Source organism: Chiloscyllium punctatum, chromosome 15 (genome assembly GCF_047496795.1).
Source record: "Chiloscyllium punctatum isolate Juve2018m chromosome 15, sChiPun1.3, whole genome shotgun sequence".
Taxonomy (NCBI): domain Eukaryota; kingdom Metazoa; phylum Chordata; class Chondrichthyes; order Orectolobiformes; family Hemiscylliidae; genus Chiloscyllium; species Chiloscyllium punctatum.
In genome coordinates, this window is record NC_092753.1 from 60,356,911 (window position 1) to 60,377,859 (window position 20,949).

At 41.1% G+C, this 20,949-nt stretch overlaps 1 protein-coding gene across 3 annotated transcripts in view; it reads right to left on the minus strand.

The window, feature by feature from the left end:
- Positions 1–20,949, minus strand: part of LOC140486297 (kelch-like protein 13) — a 77,428-nt gene that overhangs the window by 20,599 nt on the left and 35,880 nt on the right. The window contains exon 2 of one of the 3 annotated variants that reach the window (XM_072585242.1): positions 18,788–18,853. The exons of the other annotated variants lie outside the window; for them this stretch is intronic. Within the exon in view, the coding sequence (XP_072441343.1) occupies positions 18,788–18,801 (14 nt within the window). The 5' untranslated portion in view covers positions 18,802–18,853. The remainder of the gene's footprint in view (positions 1–18,787; positions 18,854–20,949) is intronic. 3 annotated transcript variants of the gene reach the window in all.

Consider the following 20,949-nt stretch of genomic DNA (forward strand, 5'->3'; position numbering starts at 1 on the left):
TTTATCTATTTTCACACTTTCCAGAATTGCTAACACCTTCTCCTTGCGAACCTCAATCCCGTCAAGTCTAGTAGCCTGTATCTCAGTACTCTGATGAAAAGTATTCACTTAGCGCTTCCTCTATCTCCTCGGACTCCACGCACAATTTCTCTCTCCTGTCCTTGATTGGCCCTAATCTTACTCTAGTAATTCTTTTATTCCTGATATACCTATACAAAGCTTTAGGGTTTTCCTTGATCCTACCTGCCACCAACTTCTCATGTCCCCTGCTGGCTCTTCTGAGCTCTCTCTTTGTTCTTTCATTGCTAACTTGTAACTTTCAAGCACCCTAACTGAGCCTTCTCGTCTCATCAGAACATAAGCCGCCTTCTTCCTCTTGACAAGACATTCAACTTCTTTAGTAAACCACAGTTCCCTCGCTCGACCACTTCCTCCCTGTCCTTATCTAGGACATGCAGTAGCTGTTCCTTGAATAAGCTCCACATTTCAATTGTGCCAAACCCCTGTAGTTTCCTTCCCCATCCTATGCATCCTAAAACTTGCCTAATCACATCATAATTGCCTTTCCCCCAGCAATAACTTTTGCCCTGCATTATATACTTATCCCTTTCCAACACTAAAGTAAACATAACCAAATTGGTGGTCACTATCACCAAAGTGCTCACCTACCTCCAAATCTAACACCTGCCCGGATTCATTATCCAGTATCAAATCCAATATGGCCTCGCCCCTTGTTAGTTTACCTACATACTATGTCAGGAAACCCTCTTGCACACATTGATTAAAAACTGACCCATCAAACTATAGTAAATAATCAAAGTATGTACCTTGCCTTACTGACTCTATTCTCATTCATTAATATCTTCCCGCAGTTTCTTTCCCGCTTTTAACCACATTGTCCATTGATATATCGTGTGTAAACTTCTTAAGCATTGAAATAGTTACTGATACAGAGCAAGAATATGAAGACTCTGGACTGAGCCCCGTAAGTCCCCACTGGAAACAAATTTCCAAGCATGAAATGACTGGCACCTTTATTTCCTACTACGTTCCTTTGGAACTCATGAGATTTTAATCATCAGACCATGCTGTCATGTTCGGACTTTGTCAAAAGCTTTATCTAACTCCATAGAGGCTATGTCAAACATGTTAGTCGCATTGACCCACTTGCTACTTCCTCAACTAACACAGCAACTGAAGAGATTTTTCATGAATATGTTCCCAAACAGCATATTGTAATTTCTCGCCAAACACATGCAAGTGGTATATTAAAATCTCTCCACCCAAATCTCCATAGTATCTTGAGCACAATTTTCCCTTCCCTGATTGTTGCTGAGCAAAGTGATATGAAGGGGAAGTAAATAGGCATTGAAGATATAATCATCCCCTTCTCACCACCTCGTAATTATGCAGTGAGTCAGAAGGTCAATTTATGGTCAGCAAAAAGCTTTGTTTGCCAGTTGCCTGATTAATCTGCCTTCCTAGCAGTCACAGAAAATGGAAACAGAGTTTGACCTGTTTTTCTCAGTTTGGGGTGGGATTTTTTTATTTACCCCAATAGGGCTATTTAGGGATAGGTATGGAATGCTAGTGGGCGGTCAATGAAACACACTCCTATGCAATTGTTTATGATCTCACCATGATCCCCAAGCGCACAAAATGGCCACATTCTCACTAGCTCCTGAAGCTCAGATCTCTAGTAGCAATCTCTAGGTCACAGAAGCTACCAACATTCTGCAGCAACTTGTAGCCAATCTAGTTAGGACAGGATTTTAGCATCAAAGCACATGATTTGCCAAGCTGCTCACTATCAGCTCCTAGTTACCTGATTAGTGTTTGCTCTAGTGGGCTTAGTGGGGATGGAGAGTCACCACTGGACACATTCTTCCTATACTTAGTCCGTTGAGCACCAAATCCCAGGTTTGTAATCTCTCCCTCCAATTTACACAGACATTGCATTGTAATCTCTCCCTCAAACCTACATAAATATTACATTGTAATCTCTCCCTCAAAACTTGCACATATAGCACATGGAATCTCTCCCTCAAGCCTACGCACATCTCATTGTACTCTCTGCCCCAAACTTACAAGTACAAAGCAATGTAATGTACTGTTTCCCAAACTAGTTTCTTATGTTACCCTCATTGGGCCTTTGCTTTGCTCTTGGCTGGCAGTGCAGAGTTGGAACAATTCCTGCCTCCACAAAACTGATGTTTGAAAAAAGTACCCTGGAACACAGATTTTCTTTTCCAGGAGGATCAGGTTTAATGAGAATCATGGTGGCTGACCCTACATATAGTGTGGAAGGTGGGCTGGAATTCTATCTTGACGTACTGTCAATTTCTGGAAGATTTGAAAACAAAGCAACAAAATTAGATCCAGCCCTTATCCATCACACCCCCACAATATTCTCCAAGCTCCAGCCATGCCAACTCCCATCCAGCACTCACCAACTATGGCCCCTCAAACCCACAATGCCAACCTATATCCTTCTTTGCTCATTTTTGCGATAGCACCATATGATTTTGTAGGCTGATCCGAGAGGGGAGGCATGGCCAACATTTGAAGTCTAATCCAGAAGACAGTGTATCTGACCAATGTGGTACCCATCACTGGAGTATCAGCTGAGAAATAAGTGCCCAAGGTCATGGGGTGGGTCATTAATCTACAATCTTCTGATTTAGAGATTACCCTGAACCACAGTTGACAAATGAGAAAAAGAAATATTGATTGTCTAATATCTGGAACAAAAACAAGTTAATGTTGTGAATGGATGATCAGCTTTAGGGCACTAAACAACTAATATGACAAACTTGAAGCAATGTCATCTTCTCATAAAGTTCAGAAAGCTATGTGACAAATAATATTTAAAATGTGATTATTATAAAACAATTATTTATTTATATTTATACACAATTGTACAATCACCAATTATTTTGGCACGAACCTATAGAAGTTAGTTTGACAACGTCAGCAGAAACCTTTAGTCACTTAACATACCTACTTTATCCAGGAATGTTTGGCAGGGTCTCAATAGGGTAGGGTGAGGAGAATTTTGATTTTACTTTGTTATTATTATCACGTGTATCTAAATACAGCTAAACGTTTTGTTTTGCATACAGTGCAGCACATCATAACTACAAGGACATACAGATCATGGGGTAACAGAACATAGCAAGGAATACAAAGCTACGGCTGCAAAGAAGGAGTACAAAAAGATCAACATTAGATTTGAAATTTAAAAGGTCCATTCAGATGTCAAATAACAGCAGGGAAGAAGCTGTTCTTGGATGTTGTTCATACGTATATTTAAGCTGTCAGAAGAGATTAAGACTGGGGTGGGAGGGGTCTTTGATGTTGGCTGTGTTTCTGTGGCAATGAGATGTGTAGATGGAGTCAATGGACAGAAGGTTGGCTTGTTTGGACTGTGCTCACAATTTTCTGTAATTTCTTATGATCCTGGGCAGAGCAATTGCTGTACCAAGCCATGATGCATCCAGGCAGAATGTTTTCTATGGTGTATCTGTAAACATTGGTGCAGTTTGTTATGGATATGCCAAAGAGGAGGCATTGTTGCGCCTTCTTGACCATCACATTGTGAGTGACAGAGAGGAAAGGTAGCAAAGACTTCGAAGTCCAGACGCTCCTTATGTAACTTGTTCTGTTCTTGGCCCCACAAAAGAAAGTTCAAGACTGGCCACTGCCAAGACTTGGATGTGTTCTTTCACAGCAGGTTCAATGCTGTAGCAATTGTCATGCAAGCATTTAAAATATCATTAGGATCCTGTGAGCATTGTGATTGTATGAGGTCCTTTATATGTGGGAGGAAATCATGTTAGTCCAACAAAACGTAGATCTGGGTTGGGGGGTGATGGAGAGGAAAATTACCTTGCTCCATTTTTTAAACTCAAGCTGGATCCAGCGGATTGCTGTAGCTGAAAGAGGTAGCATTCTCTGGTAAGAAATAGAGTAGATTCCTTTCCCACCCACACAACCTATTGTGATACTAACTTGGATAATAATAATAATAATAAAGCCAAGAACTGCAGATATTGCAAATCTGAAACAAAGATAAAAATTGCTGGAGAAACTCAGCAGATCTGGCAGCATCTGTCCAGAGAAAGCAGGGTCAATATTTCAATACCAGTGATCTTTCATCAGATCTAACTTGGTGTCACCAGAGAACTTATGGATTTTCTCTGTTCAAATTGAATGCCAGAATAGGATTGAAGGGCTAAATGTTCTTCTTCTGCTCTGGTCTTTCTACATTCCCATACACTTACTCAGCTCCACTGAATATTGTTGTACAATAGCCCTGCTAAAGGACTCAGAATTTTATTGAACAAACATTCTCAATTGCCATCTTAACTCAGAGTCACAGAAAAAGACCCTTCCGTCCAACTTGTCTATGCCAACCAGATATTCTAACCTAATCTAGTCCTATTTGCCAACACCTGGACCATATCCCTGTAATATCTTCCTATTCATATACCCATCCAGATGACTTCTAAATATTGTAAAAGTACCAGCCTCCACCACTTCCTCTGGCAGCTCATTCCATACACGCATGAAAAAGTTGCCCCATGGTCCCTTTAAATCTTCCCCCTTACCCTAAACCTATGCCCTCGAGTTTTGGATTCCCCACCTGAGGGAAATCATGCCCCTCATGATTTTATAAATATTTACAACGTCACCCCTCAGCCTTTGATGCTCGAGGGAAAACAGCCCCAGCCTACTCAGTCTCTCATTATAGCTCAAACCGTCCAAACCTGGCAACATCTTTGTAAATCTTCTCAGAACCCTTTCAAGTTTCACAACATCCTTCCGATAGGAGGTAGACTTGAATTGCATACGATATTCCAAAAGTTGCCTAACCAATGTTCTCCTAACTCCCAATCTCAATACTCTGACCAATAAAGGAAAGTGTACCAACTGACTTCTTCACTATCCTATCTACCTGTAACTCCATTTCCAAGGAGCTATGAACCTGCACTCCAAGGTCTCTCTGTTCAGCAACACTCCCCAGGACCTTACCATTAAGGGTATAAGTCCTTCCTTGATTTGCCTTTCCAAAATGCAGCACCTCATATTTATCTAAATTAAATTCCATCTGCCACTCCTCAGCCCATTGGCCCATCTAATCAAGATCCCATTGCACTCTGAGGTAAAGTCCTTCATTGTCCACTACACCTCCAATTTTGGTGTCATCTGCAAAGTTACTAATTATACCTCCTATGTTCATATCCAAATCATTTATATAAATGACAAAAAGCAGTGGACCCAGCACTAATCCTTGTGGCACTCCACTGGTCACAGGCCTCCAGTCTGAAAAGCAACCCTGCACCACCATCCTCTGTCTTCTACCTTTGAGCCAGATCTATATCCAAATGGCTAGTTCTCCGTGTATTCCATGTGATCTAACTTTGTTATCCAGTCTCCTATGAGGAACCTTTACTGAACGCTTTACTGAACGCTTTACTGAAGTCCATATAGATCTCGTCAACCACTCTGCCCTCATCAATTCTCTTTGTTATTTCTTCAAAAAACTCATTTAAGTTAGTGAGACATGATTTCCCACGCACAAAGCCATGTTGACTATCCCTAATCAGTCCCTGCCTTTCCAAATACATGTAAATCGTGTCCCTCAGGATTCCCTTCAACAACTTGTCCCCCACCAATGTCAGGCTCACCGGTCTATAGTCCCCTGGCTTTTCCTTTCCACCTTTCTTAAACAGTGACACCATGTTAGCCAACGTCCAGTCTCCCTGCACTTCACCTATGACTATCGATGATACAAATATCTGCAAGAGGCCCAGCAATCACTTCCCTAGCTTTCCAGAGGTTTAGAGTACACCTGATCAGATCCTGGGGATTAAGCAACCTTTATGTGTTTTAATACATCCAGTACCACTTCCTCGGTAATATGGACATTTCTCAAGATGTCACCATTTAATTGCCCACATTCTATATCTTCCATATTCTTCTCCACAGTAAACACTATGCAAAATACCCGTTTAGAATCTCCCCCATCTCCTGCGGTTCCACATGTAAGCTGCCTTGCAGATCTTTGAGGGGCCCTATTCTTTTCCTAGTTACCCTTTTGTCCCTGAATGTATTTTAAAAATCTCTTTGGATTCTCCTTAACCCTATTTTCCAAGGCTATCTCATGTCCCCTTTTACCCCTCTTGATTTCCTTCTTCACTATACTCCTACTGCCTTTATACACTAAGGATTCACCTGATTTCTGCTGTCTATACCAGATATATGCTTCCTTTTTTTTCTTGACCAAAACATCAATATCTCTAGTCACCCAGCAATCCTTAAATCTACCAACCTTGCCTTTCACCCTAACAGAAATATACTGTCTCTGGACTCCTGTTATCTCATTTTTGAAGGCTTCCCATTTTTCAGCCGTCCCTTCACCTGTGAACATCTGCCCCCAATCAACTTTTGGAAGTTCTTACCGAATACGGTGAAAATTAACCTCCCTCCAATTTAGAACTTCAACTTTTGGATCTGGTCTATCCTTTTTCATCACTATTTTACAACTAATAGAATTATGTTCGCTGGTCCCAAAGTACTCCTCCACTGACACCTCAGTCACCTGCCTTGCCTTATTTCCCAAGAGTAGGTCAAGATTTGCACCTTCTCTAGTAGGTACATCTACGTACTGCATCAGATAATTTTCTTGTGCATACTTAACAAATTCCTTTCCTTCTAAACCCTTAACACTATGACAGTCCCAGTTTATGTTTGAAAAGTTAAAATCCCTGACCATAACCACCCCATTATTCTTACAGATAACTGAGATTTCTTTGCAAATTTGTTATTCAATTTCTGGCTGATTGTTGTGGGGGGGTGGGGAGCAGGGGTGGGTCTACACTAAAATCCCGGTAAGGTGATCATCCATTTCGTATTTCTGAGTTCTCCCAAATAACTTCCCTGGATGTATTCCTAGAATTCCTAGAAATATCCTCCCTAAATACAGCCATAATGTCATCCCTTGTCCAAAACACCACTCCCCCTCCTCTCTTACGCACCTCTCCACCACCCCCCCCCCCACACCCCACCTTTCTATCCTTCCTGTAGCACTTGTATCCTGGAACATCAAATTACTAGTCCTGTCCATCCCTGAGTAATGATATCCCAGTCCCATGTTCCTAACCATGCCCTGAGTTCATCTGCCTTCCCTGTTAGGCTTATTGCATTGAAGTAAATGCAGTTTAATTGATCAGTCCTATCTCATTCTCTGCTTTGTTCCTTCTGGTCCTGACTGTTTCACTTGTTTCTTTTCCCAACTGCACTAGTCTCATACTGACCTCTTTCCTCACTATCTCCCTGAGTCCCACCACCCCCCAACCTTACTAATCTAAATGCTCCTAAGCAGCTCTAGCTAACATAGAACATCGAACATAGAAGAATACAGCGCAGTACAGGCCCTTCGGCCCTCGATGTTGCGCCGATCAAAGCCCACCTAACCTACACTAACCCACTATCCTCCATATACCTATCCAATGCCCGCTTAAATACCCATAAAGAGGGAGAGTCCACTACTGCTACTGGCAGGGCATTCCATGAACTTACGACTCGCTGAGTGAAGAACCTACCCCTAACATCAGTCCTATATCTACCCCCCCTTAATTTAAAGCTATGCCCCCTTGTAATAGCTGACTCCATACGTGAAAAAAGGTTCTCACTGTCAACCCTATCTAACCCCCTAATCATCTTGTACACCTCTATCAAGTCACCCCTAAACCTTCTTTTCTCCAATGAAAACAACCCCAAGTGCCTCAGCCTTTCCTCATAGGATCTTCCTACCATACCAGGCAACATCCTGGTAAACTTCCTCTGCACCCGTTCCAGTGCCTCCACATCCTTCCTATAGTATGGCGACCAAAACTGCACACAATATTCCAGATGCGGCCGCACCAGAGTCTTATACAACTGCAGCATGACCTCAGGACTCCGGAACTCAATTCCTCTACCAATAAAAGCCAGTACGCCATATGCCTTCTTCACTGCACTATTTACCTGGGTGGCAACTTTCAGAGATCTGTGTACATGGACACCAAGATCCCTCTGCTCTTCCACACTACCAAGTAGTCTACCATTAGCCCAGTAATCCATCTTTTTATTACTCTTACCAAAGTGAATCACCTCACACTTAGCTACATTGAACTCCATTTGCCACCTTTCTGCCCAGCTCTGCAGCTTCTCTATATCCCGCTGTAACCTGCCATATCCTTCCTCACTGTCTACAACTCCTCCGACTTTCGTATCATCCGCAAACTTGCTCACCCAACCTTCTAACCCTTCCTCCAGGTCATTTATAAAAATGACAAACAGCAATGGTCCCAAAACAGATCCTTGCGGAACACCGCTAGTGACGGCACTCCAAGATGAACCTTTGCCATCAACTACTACCCTCTGTCTTCTTCCAGCCAGCCAATTCCTAATCCAAACCTCCAACTCACCCTCAATGCCATATCTCTGTATTTTCTGCAGTAGCCTACCATGGGGGACCTTATCAAACGCCTTACTAAAATCCATATACACCACATCTACCGCTTTCCCCTCATCTACCTCCTTAGTCACCTTCTCAAAGAATTCAATAAGGTTTGTGAGGCACGACCTGCCCTTCACAAAACCATGCTGACTATCCTTGATCACATCATTCTTATCCAGATGTGCATACATCCTATCCCTTACAATTCTCTCTAAGACTTTGCTCACAACAGAAGTGAGACTCACTGGCCTATAGTTACTAGTAACCTCCCTGCCAAAATATTAATCCCCTTGCAATTCAGGTGAAATCCATCCTTCTTATACAGGTCACTTATGCTCCTGAAGCGATTCCATTGATCCAAAAATGTGAACCCTTCCCCCCTGCACCAGGTCCTCAGCCATGCATTCACCTGCTATATCCTCCTATTCCTACCCTCACTAGCTCATAGCATTGGGAGTAATCCAGATATTTCTACCCTCAAGGACCTTTTTATATTCCTGTCTAACTTTCAATATTCAGAATCTCTTCCTTTTCCCTTCCTATGTCATTAGTTCCAATGTGCACAACACCTCCTATTGGGCCTTTCTCTCCTTTGAGAATATTCTGCACTCTCTCCGAGATATCCTTGATCCTGGCACCAGGGAAACAACACACCATTCTGATTTCTCACTGTCAGCTACAAGATAATCTGTCTGTGCCTCTGATTAGACAGTCCCCTATCACAATCGATCGCTTGGAACCTGACGTCCCCCTCATGACATTAGAGCCTTTCTCAGTATTAGAAACTTGGCTGTTCATGCGCCATTTCCCTGAGAATCCATCACCCTCTACATTTTCCAAAACGGTATATTTGCTTGAGATGAGTACAGCCACAGAAGACTCCTGCCTCCTTCTTCTACTTTCCTGGAGGCAACCCATCTACCTGACTGTATTTGCCTTCCATCATACTCCCAACTCCTGTAAATTCTTCATTGTCTCTAACTGCTGCTCCAACTGCTCCAAGAAGATTTGCAACCACACTTACTGCTGACATAATCATCAGTAACATGGAAACTCTCCCTAAACTCTGGAGAAAGTGAGGATGGCCGATGCTGGAAAGCAGAGTCGAAGAGTCTAGCGCTGCAAAAGCACCAGGCAGCATGTGAGGAACAGGAGAGTCAATGTTTCAAGCAGAAGCCATTCATCAGGAATGAGGCTTGTTGGCCAGGGGGCTGAGAGATAAATGGGAGAAGGTGGGGCTGGGGGAAAGGTAGCTGGGAATGTGATAGGTAAATGAAGGTGGGGGTGAAGGTGATAGTCAGAGAGGAGGGTGGAGCAGGTAGGTGGGAAGGAAGATGGACAGGTAGGACCATTCAACAGGGTGAGTTGGGAGATTGGGACTGGGATAAGGTGGGGGGGAGGGGAAAGAGGGAAACGGATAAAATCCACATTGTTCCTGTGTGGTTGGAGGGTCCTAAAATGGACGATGAGACGTTCTTCCTCCAGGCGTCGGGTGGTTGGGGAGTGGCGATGGGTTGGGAGGTTGGGACTGGGATAAGATGGCGGGAGGGTAAGTGGCAAGGACAGAATCCCCTGGTCCTCACTTTCCACCCTACCAATCTCTCCACCATTTCTGTCAACTATAAACAGACCTGACCACCAGAGAAATATTTCCCTCTCCACCCCTATCTGTGGTTCGGAGGGAATGGCCTCTCTGTGTCTCCCTTGTCAGAGCCATCAACCCACCTTCCCCTTCCAGCACTTTCCCCTGCATTTGCAAGAATTGCAAACACCTCCCCCCCTCACCTTCATTCAAGGCCCCAAAGAATCCTTCGACATCCGACAGAAATTTGTCTGTACTTCCACACACGTCACCTACTGCATCAGTTGCACCCGATATGGTCTCCTCTACATTGTAGAGACAGGATGCATTTCAGAGAACACCTTTGGGACACTAGTACTGAACAACCCCACCGCCCTGTGGCCGAACACTTCATCTCCCCCTCCCACTCCGTTAAGGACATGCAGGTCCTGGGCCTCCTCCATTGCCAAACCTTAACCACCTGATGCCTGGAGGAAGAATGCCTCATCTTCTGTCTTGAGACCCTCCAACCATACAGGATCAATGTGGATTTCACCGGTTTTCTCATTTCCCCTCACCCCACCTTATCCCAGTCCAAACCTCCCAACTTGGCACCGCCCTCTTGAACGGTCCTACCTGTCCATCTTCCTTCCCACCTATCTGCTCCACCCTCCTCTCCGAAATATCACTTTCACCCCAATATTCATCTACCTATCGCATTCCCAGCTACCTACCCCCCCAGCCCCACCACCTCCCATTTATCTCTCAGCCCTCTTGGCCCACAAGCCACATTCCTGATGAAGGGCTTGTACCTGAAATGTCAACTCTCCTGCTCCTCACATGCTGCCTAACCAGCTGTCCATTCCCAGCGCCACACTCTTGACTCTCCCTAAACTCCCACATCCAACAGGGAGGGTACATCTCTCTACTAAAGGCCATCTTTGCACCTTAACAATCTACAGACCCAGAAAATAGCACCGCCTTACTACTCTTAAAATCACTGCTCAAAGTTAACTCAGTATCTATGTTTTATATTGTTAACATTTAATCAAGAGACAGATCTCAATAAAACATATAATCAAAAAAAAAACCCACTCTATTCACTATTGTAGATTTACAAAAAACAACAAGGTTACACTTAAAAAACTATGCACTTAGCTGTTCCCATGCTGAGAACTCTCCCACACGGGTTCCTCTAAGATCAGCTTTGAATTTCACTGTTTGTTAATTTTTCTTAGATGCACTCCGATGTTCAGAGATTCTTGAACTCAAACAGCATAGGCAGAAGCTGTGCAGATTCATTGCTGTCTCAGACAACAATGTTGGTTTCTTTCTCATTTGATTCACTGACCATGTGGTCACTGCCTTTGTCCCTCTTCCTCATTTTTAAAGTTGTTGCTTTGATTTTTTTTCACCAAAGTTTCAAAACAATGCAATTACTGTTCCTGTAATTCGAGGAAAACAGCTCAAGCAGCTAAAATACCTCAAAAAGGAGCAGCTGTTACAGCCACAATTATTTTCTCATCCTCCAGCTTGGATTACCCAGAATCCAACTAGAGAGTGTATTTTTATGCAAGGCTGTGTCGTGCTGCTGTGTCTCACTCCTCAAGTCTGGACCAGTACTGTAATGACTCACAATCAATGCATTGCATGCTTTTGATACGTTTGTTCCTATCTTTATAAGGGAGGATTCATGCTTTAGTTCATAACACTTGCCTTGAAATTGGAATGTTACAGATTTACATCCCACTTCAGGTAGATTTTGAATACAAAATCTCAAACGTTGCGCCAGTGCTACACAGTTGAGGTGATATCTTTCTGATGAGATTTTAAACTGAAGCCCCTTTGCCCTGTGTGCTGTTTGAAGATCTTGTTCTACCTGGAAGCGGTTATGTCTCCTGCATTAAAGCTGTTACTACGCTTTAAGTGTAGTTCCCGGTTATGAAATGCTGTGGGACATTCTGAAGTTCTGAATGCTGTAATGTAGATGCATTTTTTGTGGTATTTAATTAATGCTATTTTTGTTTATTGCTGTGGAGGTTGGTGACTTGGATCCTTGAGGATTATGTTGATTATAGCACCAGTCATTAAGAAATGTGTTTCCAAGGTGCAGGGAATAACTAAGTAAAACTGATATGATTTCATTAACATTTTGTTAAAGGAAATTTTATCAGATACCAGCTTTGAAATCAATAGACTTGAGACAATAGGTCAGTTGTTAACGAACATGATGGAGTTGAAGGGTTGCAGGGTCAACTTAGAAAGACATGCCCTTTAACAAAAGTTATCAAATTTCACTTCTGTGTTCAACTGAAGTTGAAATTTGGCAAAATTAACTCCCTATGTGAGACATTGTTCATCCTATATTGTCAGCTCTCAGCTTTGCTCCATTGAATTATTTAAAAATAATTAACTGGAGAACAAAGGAGAGATACTGATTTGCAGCATTTGAACCTTTGTTAGAACCATGAAAAGATCACTATTGATCACTCCAGCTTAATTCCTAATCAGCTCGCCTGAGCAAGAAAAGATAATCCATGTTCTTTAATGTGGTTGGCAGTGAAATGACTGAATAGATTAAAACCATAAGATTGCAGGAACAGAAGGAGACCATTCAACCAACTGAGTCTGCTTTGCCATTCCGTGAATTCATGGTTGATTTGACAATTCTCAACTGCGCTTTCCTGCCTTTTCCCCATAAGCCTTGACTCCCTTCCTGATTAAAAATCTCAACTTTGAATATACCTAACATCCTAAACTCGACAGTTCTCAGCAGCAAATAATTCCACAGATTGACTGCTTGAGAAAGGAAATTTCCCCTCAACTCCATCTTAAATGTATGACCTCTTATTCTATGCCCTCTGATCCTAGACCCTCACAGAAGGGGAAATGGCCTTTCCATAACCATCCTGTCAAATCCCCAGAAAACAGTGTATATTTTAGTAAGGTCACATCTCATTATTCCAAATGAGTATTGGCCCAAACTATTCAAGCTTTCATCATGAGACAGTCTCTCCCTATCTGGTATGAGCCGACTGAACTTTCTCTGGAAATCCACCAGGAGCAAATCAATTACCTAATACATGCTCAGATCAGTGACTGATGAAGGGCTTATGCCCGAAACATCAATGCTCCTGCTCCTTGGGTGCTGCCTGATCTGCTGCGTTTTTCCAGCACCACACTCTCGACTCTGATCTCCAGCATCTGCAGTCCTCACTTTCTTCCTCCTCAGATCAGTGACTGTTACATACTTACAACTACTAGATATTTGAATCAATACTGGTTACATACCTAGATTACCTTTATTATATATTTAGTCCAGTGCCCATTGCATTCTCAGACTAATGCCTGTCACATACCTAGATGAGTATCCATTGCATGTTTGCAGCAGTGCCTTTTACATATTTGGATCTTCTCTGTTATTGAAGTAGACTAGTGCACATTACATACCCAAATCAGTGGTTATTATGTACCGAGCTAATTGCCTGTTACAAATCTGAATCAGTGCTCATTGTATATCCAGGTGTGTACTCTTAGATCCTTGCTTGGATCAGTGCCTATTACATATCCAGAGCAACTCTGTTTTACGTTGTATATGTGGATTAATGTACATTACACACCCATTCCTGTGCCCATCGCACACAGCAGCACCGATACCTACTTAAATTAGTACCATTACATAGCCAATGCAGTTTCCTATTATGTATCTAGATCAGGTTACACACTTGGATCAGTGTTCATTACACACTTGGGCCCTACAAGGTGGATAGAAAAGAAGAAGAGATTTCTGCCAGTGTCCTGTTCAACCTTCAACTTTCTACCATATCACTAACATAGATTATTGGACCATATATTCAATTGCTGTGTTGCCTTGTTGTGTGCAGTTTAGCGAGTACAGTTCAAATGTACTTCATCAATGGTGAAGATCTGCTGGAACTTCTGAGGTTGCGAATAGTACATTATTAAGACAGGTCCGATCTTTTTTCTTTTATTCTAAGCTTTGCAGCTTTGGCAAATGTTCTCTAACAAATGGAAAGATCTTCTAACATGTTGATCAGATGATGTTGGCAGAGCCCCTTCATCCATCTATCCACTTGGCCACAGTTTGTAAAAAGCTGGGATTAGCAGGAGGAAAGGAGGATGGAAACAACACATTCCGTATGTGCCATCATAATAATAAAGGGAAAAATCCGATGTTTGAATGGAAAAAATGTCCTGTTAACAGTAATAATCTCCAGCAATTGAAATTATGGGAAGCATACATTAAAGCTTTTTATTAGCAATTATGCCTAAGGCATGATAATAGTAATTTTTATGTTGCTGAAAAATATGTAAGCTGTTTATTCCAAAAAAGCCTACTTATTTATTTAACCAGCTAAACAACAAGAGAAGGGGAATGTTCTTCCCCAAAAGATTTTCACATCAGTAACAAATGTGTGAACCTGGACTGAGTTAAAACTCAAGAGTAATGCATACCTGTTCCTCTCATCAGTATTTTAATACCTACCTACTAATTTGCTAATCAATTAACTCTTATTAAATGAAGAGAGACATTGCCTTCAGTAATGGAATTCCCTCAATTGATACATACATGACTCCACAGTATATTGTTGGAAGTGTACTTTCCTTTGTACATTTGACATAACAACTTTGTAAATATGCTTTTATAAGTGAACTTAGATATTCTGTTGTACACAGAGGAAACCTTAATTAGTGAACCAGGCAACTTTTGAATGGTTACTGAAATGAAGAAAAGTTTGGATATCAACATGCCATGTACCATACCTGGCTAAGATGAATAGAAAATGCTCAGCATCTAAGCATCTTGAAACCATCAATTCCACAACTGTACAAGAGAATTCTGATAACTCTCTAAATTTTCTTGCCTCTATTTCATAAAGCATCTGGCCTCAACTTGTCACAAAACTCAGGGCTGAGATTGCTGACTTGATGTATAAATGTGCAACTCCATACAATGTGTGATCTACTAAAGCATCACACACCTTTCTTAATCCTACTAGATTCTGTGATTACAAAATGGGAGAACATGCCTGATCAGCAGGTTTGTGTTCAATTTGGTCTGTGCAAGATTAATAAGAACTTGCTCATATAGTCTCATAAAATTCCTATTACAAGTTAACTCATTTCAAGCTAATAGGTTAATGTAATATATAAATGAACTTTATACATATATGCACGATGTTCATTATCAATGCTACATTGGACAATGTATACTGCTTAAAAATTTCTCAGTTTCTCAGAGATTGCCCCTGAATGATGTCAGCAGGAATGTCACTGGGAATATATGGGAGGTCAGTTAGGAATATATGGTGAGATTGGTAGGTATGAGATTATTGATGTTGAGAAAATCAATAATCTGATAGTCTGATCCTGCAGCAAAGTTTTAAACAGAAAAATGAGAATCTTGCCTGTGAGCAGTGATAGGCATGCTATTAGTATCTAATCTTGTCTCAATTAAACGCATTGTCAGGCACTGGAGAAAAAGTGAATGTTGACAGTTCCTGACATGAAAGTCAGAGCAAATCTCTGGCAACTCCAGTTCACCATTTGCTCTTCCAGGCTTCCATTTGGACAGTAAACCACAATATTTCACATTATCTTACATGGACAGGACTACCCGTCACGTATGTGTCATCCATCCGAAGAAGTTTGCATCAGACTTGCACCAGCCTCTCCACATTATTATGACACATCTCCAACTCATGTACAATGCACTTCTCCACTTTGTGACTGCAGTTTGGAGTGCACCAGTACCCTTCATTTGAATGTCACTGCTAGGACACTTTGTATGTACAAACAAGCTTCCATCTCCTGGATTGGGCCAGAGTGCATCTCAGGCTTCCTCACTTACTCTTTTCGTGCTCACTTATGTTATACCTACTTGGATGTTTGTAATATCTTTGACTTGTTTTGCCTTTTTGTGCTTTACTCCCTCATTCAGAAGTTAAAGGATCACAGTACGCATGTCTTACCCTGCCATTTTCTACAGACACAAAGCCAGACAGCTTGTCATGGTTGTCAGCAATGATCAGGCAAGGGGAGACTATGTTGCTGTAGAGCACTGAGCTACATCAGTATTACATCTACATGCGGTGGCTGCTTATGCAGCAAATACACTGCAATCAAATGACCACATCTCAAAGTGTAAGGGGCATAGTCCTTGGTTAAGTAAAGGAAGAAACCCTTCAATCAAGGGGTGAAGAAGTCAGTCGGGGATTGGAGGCAGCATGCTGGGATGCAGAGGGGACAGTAATTGTGAAGGGGAGCAATTGAATTGTGATGTGGACTGTGGAATTTATGTATATGTTTAATATAATTTATTGTAATTTGGGGTTTTAGTTTTGAGTTGGTAACATGGGGTCTTTCTGGGTGTCTGAAGTTAATACACAACTTGCAAATATTTCTGTAGCCATGATGATTTTTTTTTGAAACAGCTTTTACACTCTAGATTTAGACTAAATGGTTCTTGTTTCACCAGAATTGGATTTTTTATTTATCTAAAGTAGTCAAAGGGCCATGTAGAGATATTCCATGGAGGAGTATACTGAAGCATCAAGAACCAGAAGTTGAACAATGATGCTCATTAGGAGACAAGGGATACTCTTTGCAACCACAGCAGATTACTCTGTTAGGTATCCCCCGACTGAAGGCAAGCAGAGTTACAATGCTGCTTATTCTTCGATCCTGGCCATCATGAAGCAGCTGATAATTCTGCTGGGAATATGGTTCTGATGCTTGGATCAGCCTGGGAGTGGGGAAAGGTGCCTTATAGTATAATGCTTCAATATTCACAGCTGAGCTCTGCACAACTGGAGGTGAGAATTTGGCAGCAGTGTTCAGGGGAAGACACTGAAGACATTGAGGAAGAGGAACTTCTGCAAAGATAGACAACTGCAGCATCAGGCTAAAAGACCATACAGGACTGGTAACTGAATCCAATAGATGTGAGCAAGATGTAGTGATCATCCATTGATTGTCATTTGTCCCTATCTATTCCCAACAATAAATGTAGTTTTTCTTTGTTGTTTTCTTAGTTTCTGCAGCTGCTGAAGAAAAGTGAATGTTTTCAGCCATTTGAAAGTTTTTCAGAATATGATGCTCCTACATTGAACTATGAGGAGATGTTAGGCTACACTGGATCTTAGGGAAAGAATAGTATTCCTTAAAATGGGAAAATACAAAGGTTGGGTAAGCTGCATAACTTGGTTCTTATTGCCACTGTTACAATAAGTGTTAACCAGATAGGGATGATGTAAAATAGCAATAGATTTAGGAACATACACATGTATTTGCAATGAAATGTTAGCTATGCCACTTATGTACCCTCAGAAGCACTTTGTTCAATCCCCCTCCTACTATCTGCACTGGGAAAGAGCAACTCTTGTCTGGCAGTGCTTGACTTGGTGCATAGTTGGACTTTATAAATGGTGCTGATACTGGGAGTCCCAAGAAACTTTGGTCATGGTGAACACTTCCACATTGCTGAGCAGAAGGTAGTGTGAGTGTAGTCCATAGAGGCATGGTACGTGAGTAATAAGGCAAACTGCAGAGAATAGCATGAAAAAACACCTGAGGGCTCATGGAGAGAGTCCCTCCATAGAGTTAACACTTCGTGAACTCCTGGTAAAATTATCCCTTAGAATTTATTTTCAAATATAAAAGAATAATATAGGGTTAATATTTAAAGCCTTCAATAATTTGGTACAAATTTAAAAAAATAAAGAAATGATGTATATTGCAGAGAACATGACCAGCAGGGCTTGCAGACTGAATACAAAATGTGCAATCTCAGCCAGAAGACATTCACTTATATTGAAATGAATACACTGGGGATAGATAGAAAACTATCTATTAGTTTTAGTTACCAGATTGTCACTAACATAAGATCCAATTATAAGTATTTGCACACCAACAAGTCATTTTTGATTTTGAGTGCTGACAGCTCCATTGGGAGAACATATCTGCTTTGCCAAGAGAATTTACTTTAAGACAGCAGAACCCAAGGCCTGTTGTTTGGTTATGACCAAATTTCAAACCTATTTCTTGCTGATTAATAGTATATTTCCATTATTTAACTTATTGATATAAAAGTTTTATTTTTAAGAAGTATCAAAATGCTGTCCACTGAATAAAAGTATTTTAGTGAACAGTTGAATCACCTAACATTTACATTTTTAGAACTATGGTTTAAAAATTTCTACTTTATTCAAAGAGTATGACGGCACAGTGGCACAGTAGGCAGTACAGTGGCTCAGTGGTTAGCACTGCAGCCTCATAGTGCCAAACACCTGGGTTCGATTCCAACCTTGGGCCTATCTGTGTGGAGTTTGCATGTTATCTCAGTGTCTGTGTGAGTTTGCTCTGGTTTCCTCACACAATCGAAAGATGTGCAGGTTAGGTGAATTGGCCATGCTAAATAGCCCATAGTGTTACATACATTAGTCAGGGGTAAAATGTAGGGAAATGGGTCTGGTAGGGTTACTCTTCGGATGGTAGGTGTGGACTTGTTGGGCCGAAGGGCTTGTTTCCACACTGTAGGGAATCTATAATTGTATAAAGAGCTCTTACACTGAAAGAGCAGCCTCTGTGCATCCCTGTTCAACTATTAAATATAAAAAGACTTGGTTTAAAGCCAAACATTGTTAATATGTTTCTGGTGGGAAGAAAGCATTTTATTATTGCTAAAAATATTGTCCTACCTATGCTGTTCCATGGTGCTGATCAAACATGGCCCAATTATATCCTAGACTGAACTGATTTATCATCTGGAACAACAACAGATGGTTTTCATTATTGGTACAACACATTTATTTCATAATTCTGTTCCTTAAAAAAAGTGTTTGATGTGAGAGCCAAACACAGAATTACACCAGGCTATCGTGAATGCAGGACAGTAGATAATGTAAACTGAACTGTCAATAGCAAGCTAATTTATGCATTTTTAAAAATTATGTAGAGTTTTGGGAGTTTGACTAGTTCATAGGCAAATCTTACTGTGTTTGATTCTTCTACCAAGACCATTCCTTTCTCTTAAACTAGAAAGAAGTTTGGTGAAAAAGAAATTCAGCTTCATTTTATAGTGTACAATGGGGACAAGAAAGATCATGTTTTCAAATATCATGCTGGAGCACTCCTTCCGCTGATACAAAAACTAGCCCATAAATACTCATGGACACATTTCCAAAAGTGCCTTGGTTAAATTTGGTTTGATTGCTTTAATTACATTGTAGTTAATACAAATCAGATGTATATATATAGTTTTATGAAGCAATATGTGTAATCTCTATGTACATTCTTTTCACTAGTTTTAAGTTGTACCTTTAGTATTGTGGAATGGAGCACAGCGAAAATTGAAAATAAAAAATGTTGGAAATCACAGCGGGTCAGGCAGCTTCCATGGAGAGAAAGCAAGCTAACTTTTCGAGTTTAGATGACGGTTAATCAGAGCTGAAGCCCAGCTCTGATGAAGAGTCATCTTGAGTTGAACTGTTAGCTTGCTTTCTTTCCATCATGTTGCCTGATCAGCTGAGATCTCTAGCATTTTTTGTTTTCAGTTCCAATTCCAGCAGCTGCAGTAATTTGCTCCTACGCTTAGAAAATTGTTGCATCAGGAAGACCACTCAAACTTACTGCTTTCAATAACAGTCAGCCAAATACTTAGCTGACATTAGTCTCTGGATTTGATATTGTTACAAATTCCTTTTGTATGACAGCATTTATCTGAGCTGTGCAGGAGTTAGCTATCTGTGAATTGTAACGTTTAAAAGAATCAAGTTTCCAGTGGTTGCTAAGGGGTCAACATTTAAACGTGTGTATGGGTGGGGGCTTGTTGCGAGGTTTTCAAAAGGTCCCTCAAGGAACACTGAGGAGCAGTTCAAAGATTACAGGCAGTTGATGGAGATACAATAAGACAGTATGTGAGAAAGAAACAGACAGAAATAGGTTTCATGTTAAGTAGAATTGTTTCAGCTAGACTGCTGAGAAGGTAGCTGAGCTACACTGGTTCTGTATGTTAGGGCTCCAGAAGAAATCTCTAAATATTTGGACCGTTTGGTGCCATTGTCACTTATTATAAAGTTTTCAAACCTGTTTGACGCATGTGAGCAAGATCTACTAGTAGAAGGCTGCTGTTGTGCCTGTGCTGGAGTGCCGTTTCCAGATTGACAGAGTGATATGGTCTCAGGATTGGAGGATGATCAACCAGAATATGATTAGTCATCAAGGCAATCCATGACTGAATGGCTCATGGGAAAAACATGGAGAATTAGAATCTTTGTGACATTTTAAAGAGATTTCATGATCTACTGTGCAACCAACACCTGGAGAGGATTGCTGAGAAATCTGAGACCTGTCTTGATCACATTTGCTATTTTATATACTCTGTGGGCTGACTGATTGTAGTTGTTGCTAGTATTGGCCTCAAGGTAATTCTGACTGTTAGAAAATGAGTGGGAGTGGCCAAAGAGCTAGAAAATAAGATATAATGTGGGGTAAAGTTAAATTGCCCATTTTAGCAAGAAGAAGAAAAAGAGAAACATTATCTAAATGGTGAGAGATTGCATAGCTCTGAGATGCAGAGGGACTTAGATATCCTTGTATATGAATCCCAAAAGGTCAGTTTGCAATACAGCAAGTAATTAGGAAGGCTTATAGAATGTCATTATTTATTGTGAGGGAAAGTGAATACAGAAGTAGTAAAGCTATGTAATAGTTATACAGAGCATTACTGACATCAGTAATACTGCACACTGTACTAATCTTTCATTTAATGTAAATTGATTGGAAGCATTTCAAATAAGTTTTGACTAATATCTGGAATGGGTGAGTTCTCTTACATGGAAAGAAGTTGTTTAGGCTAGGC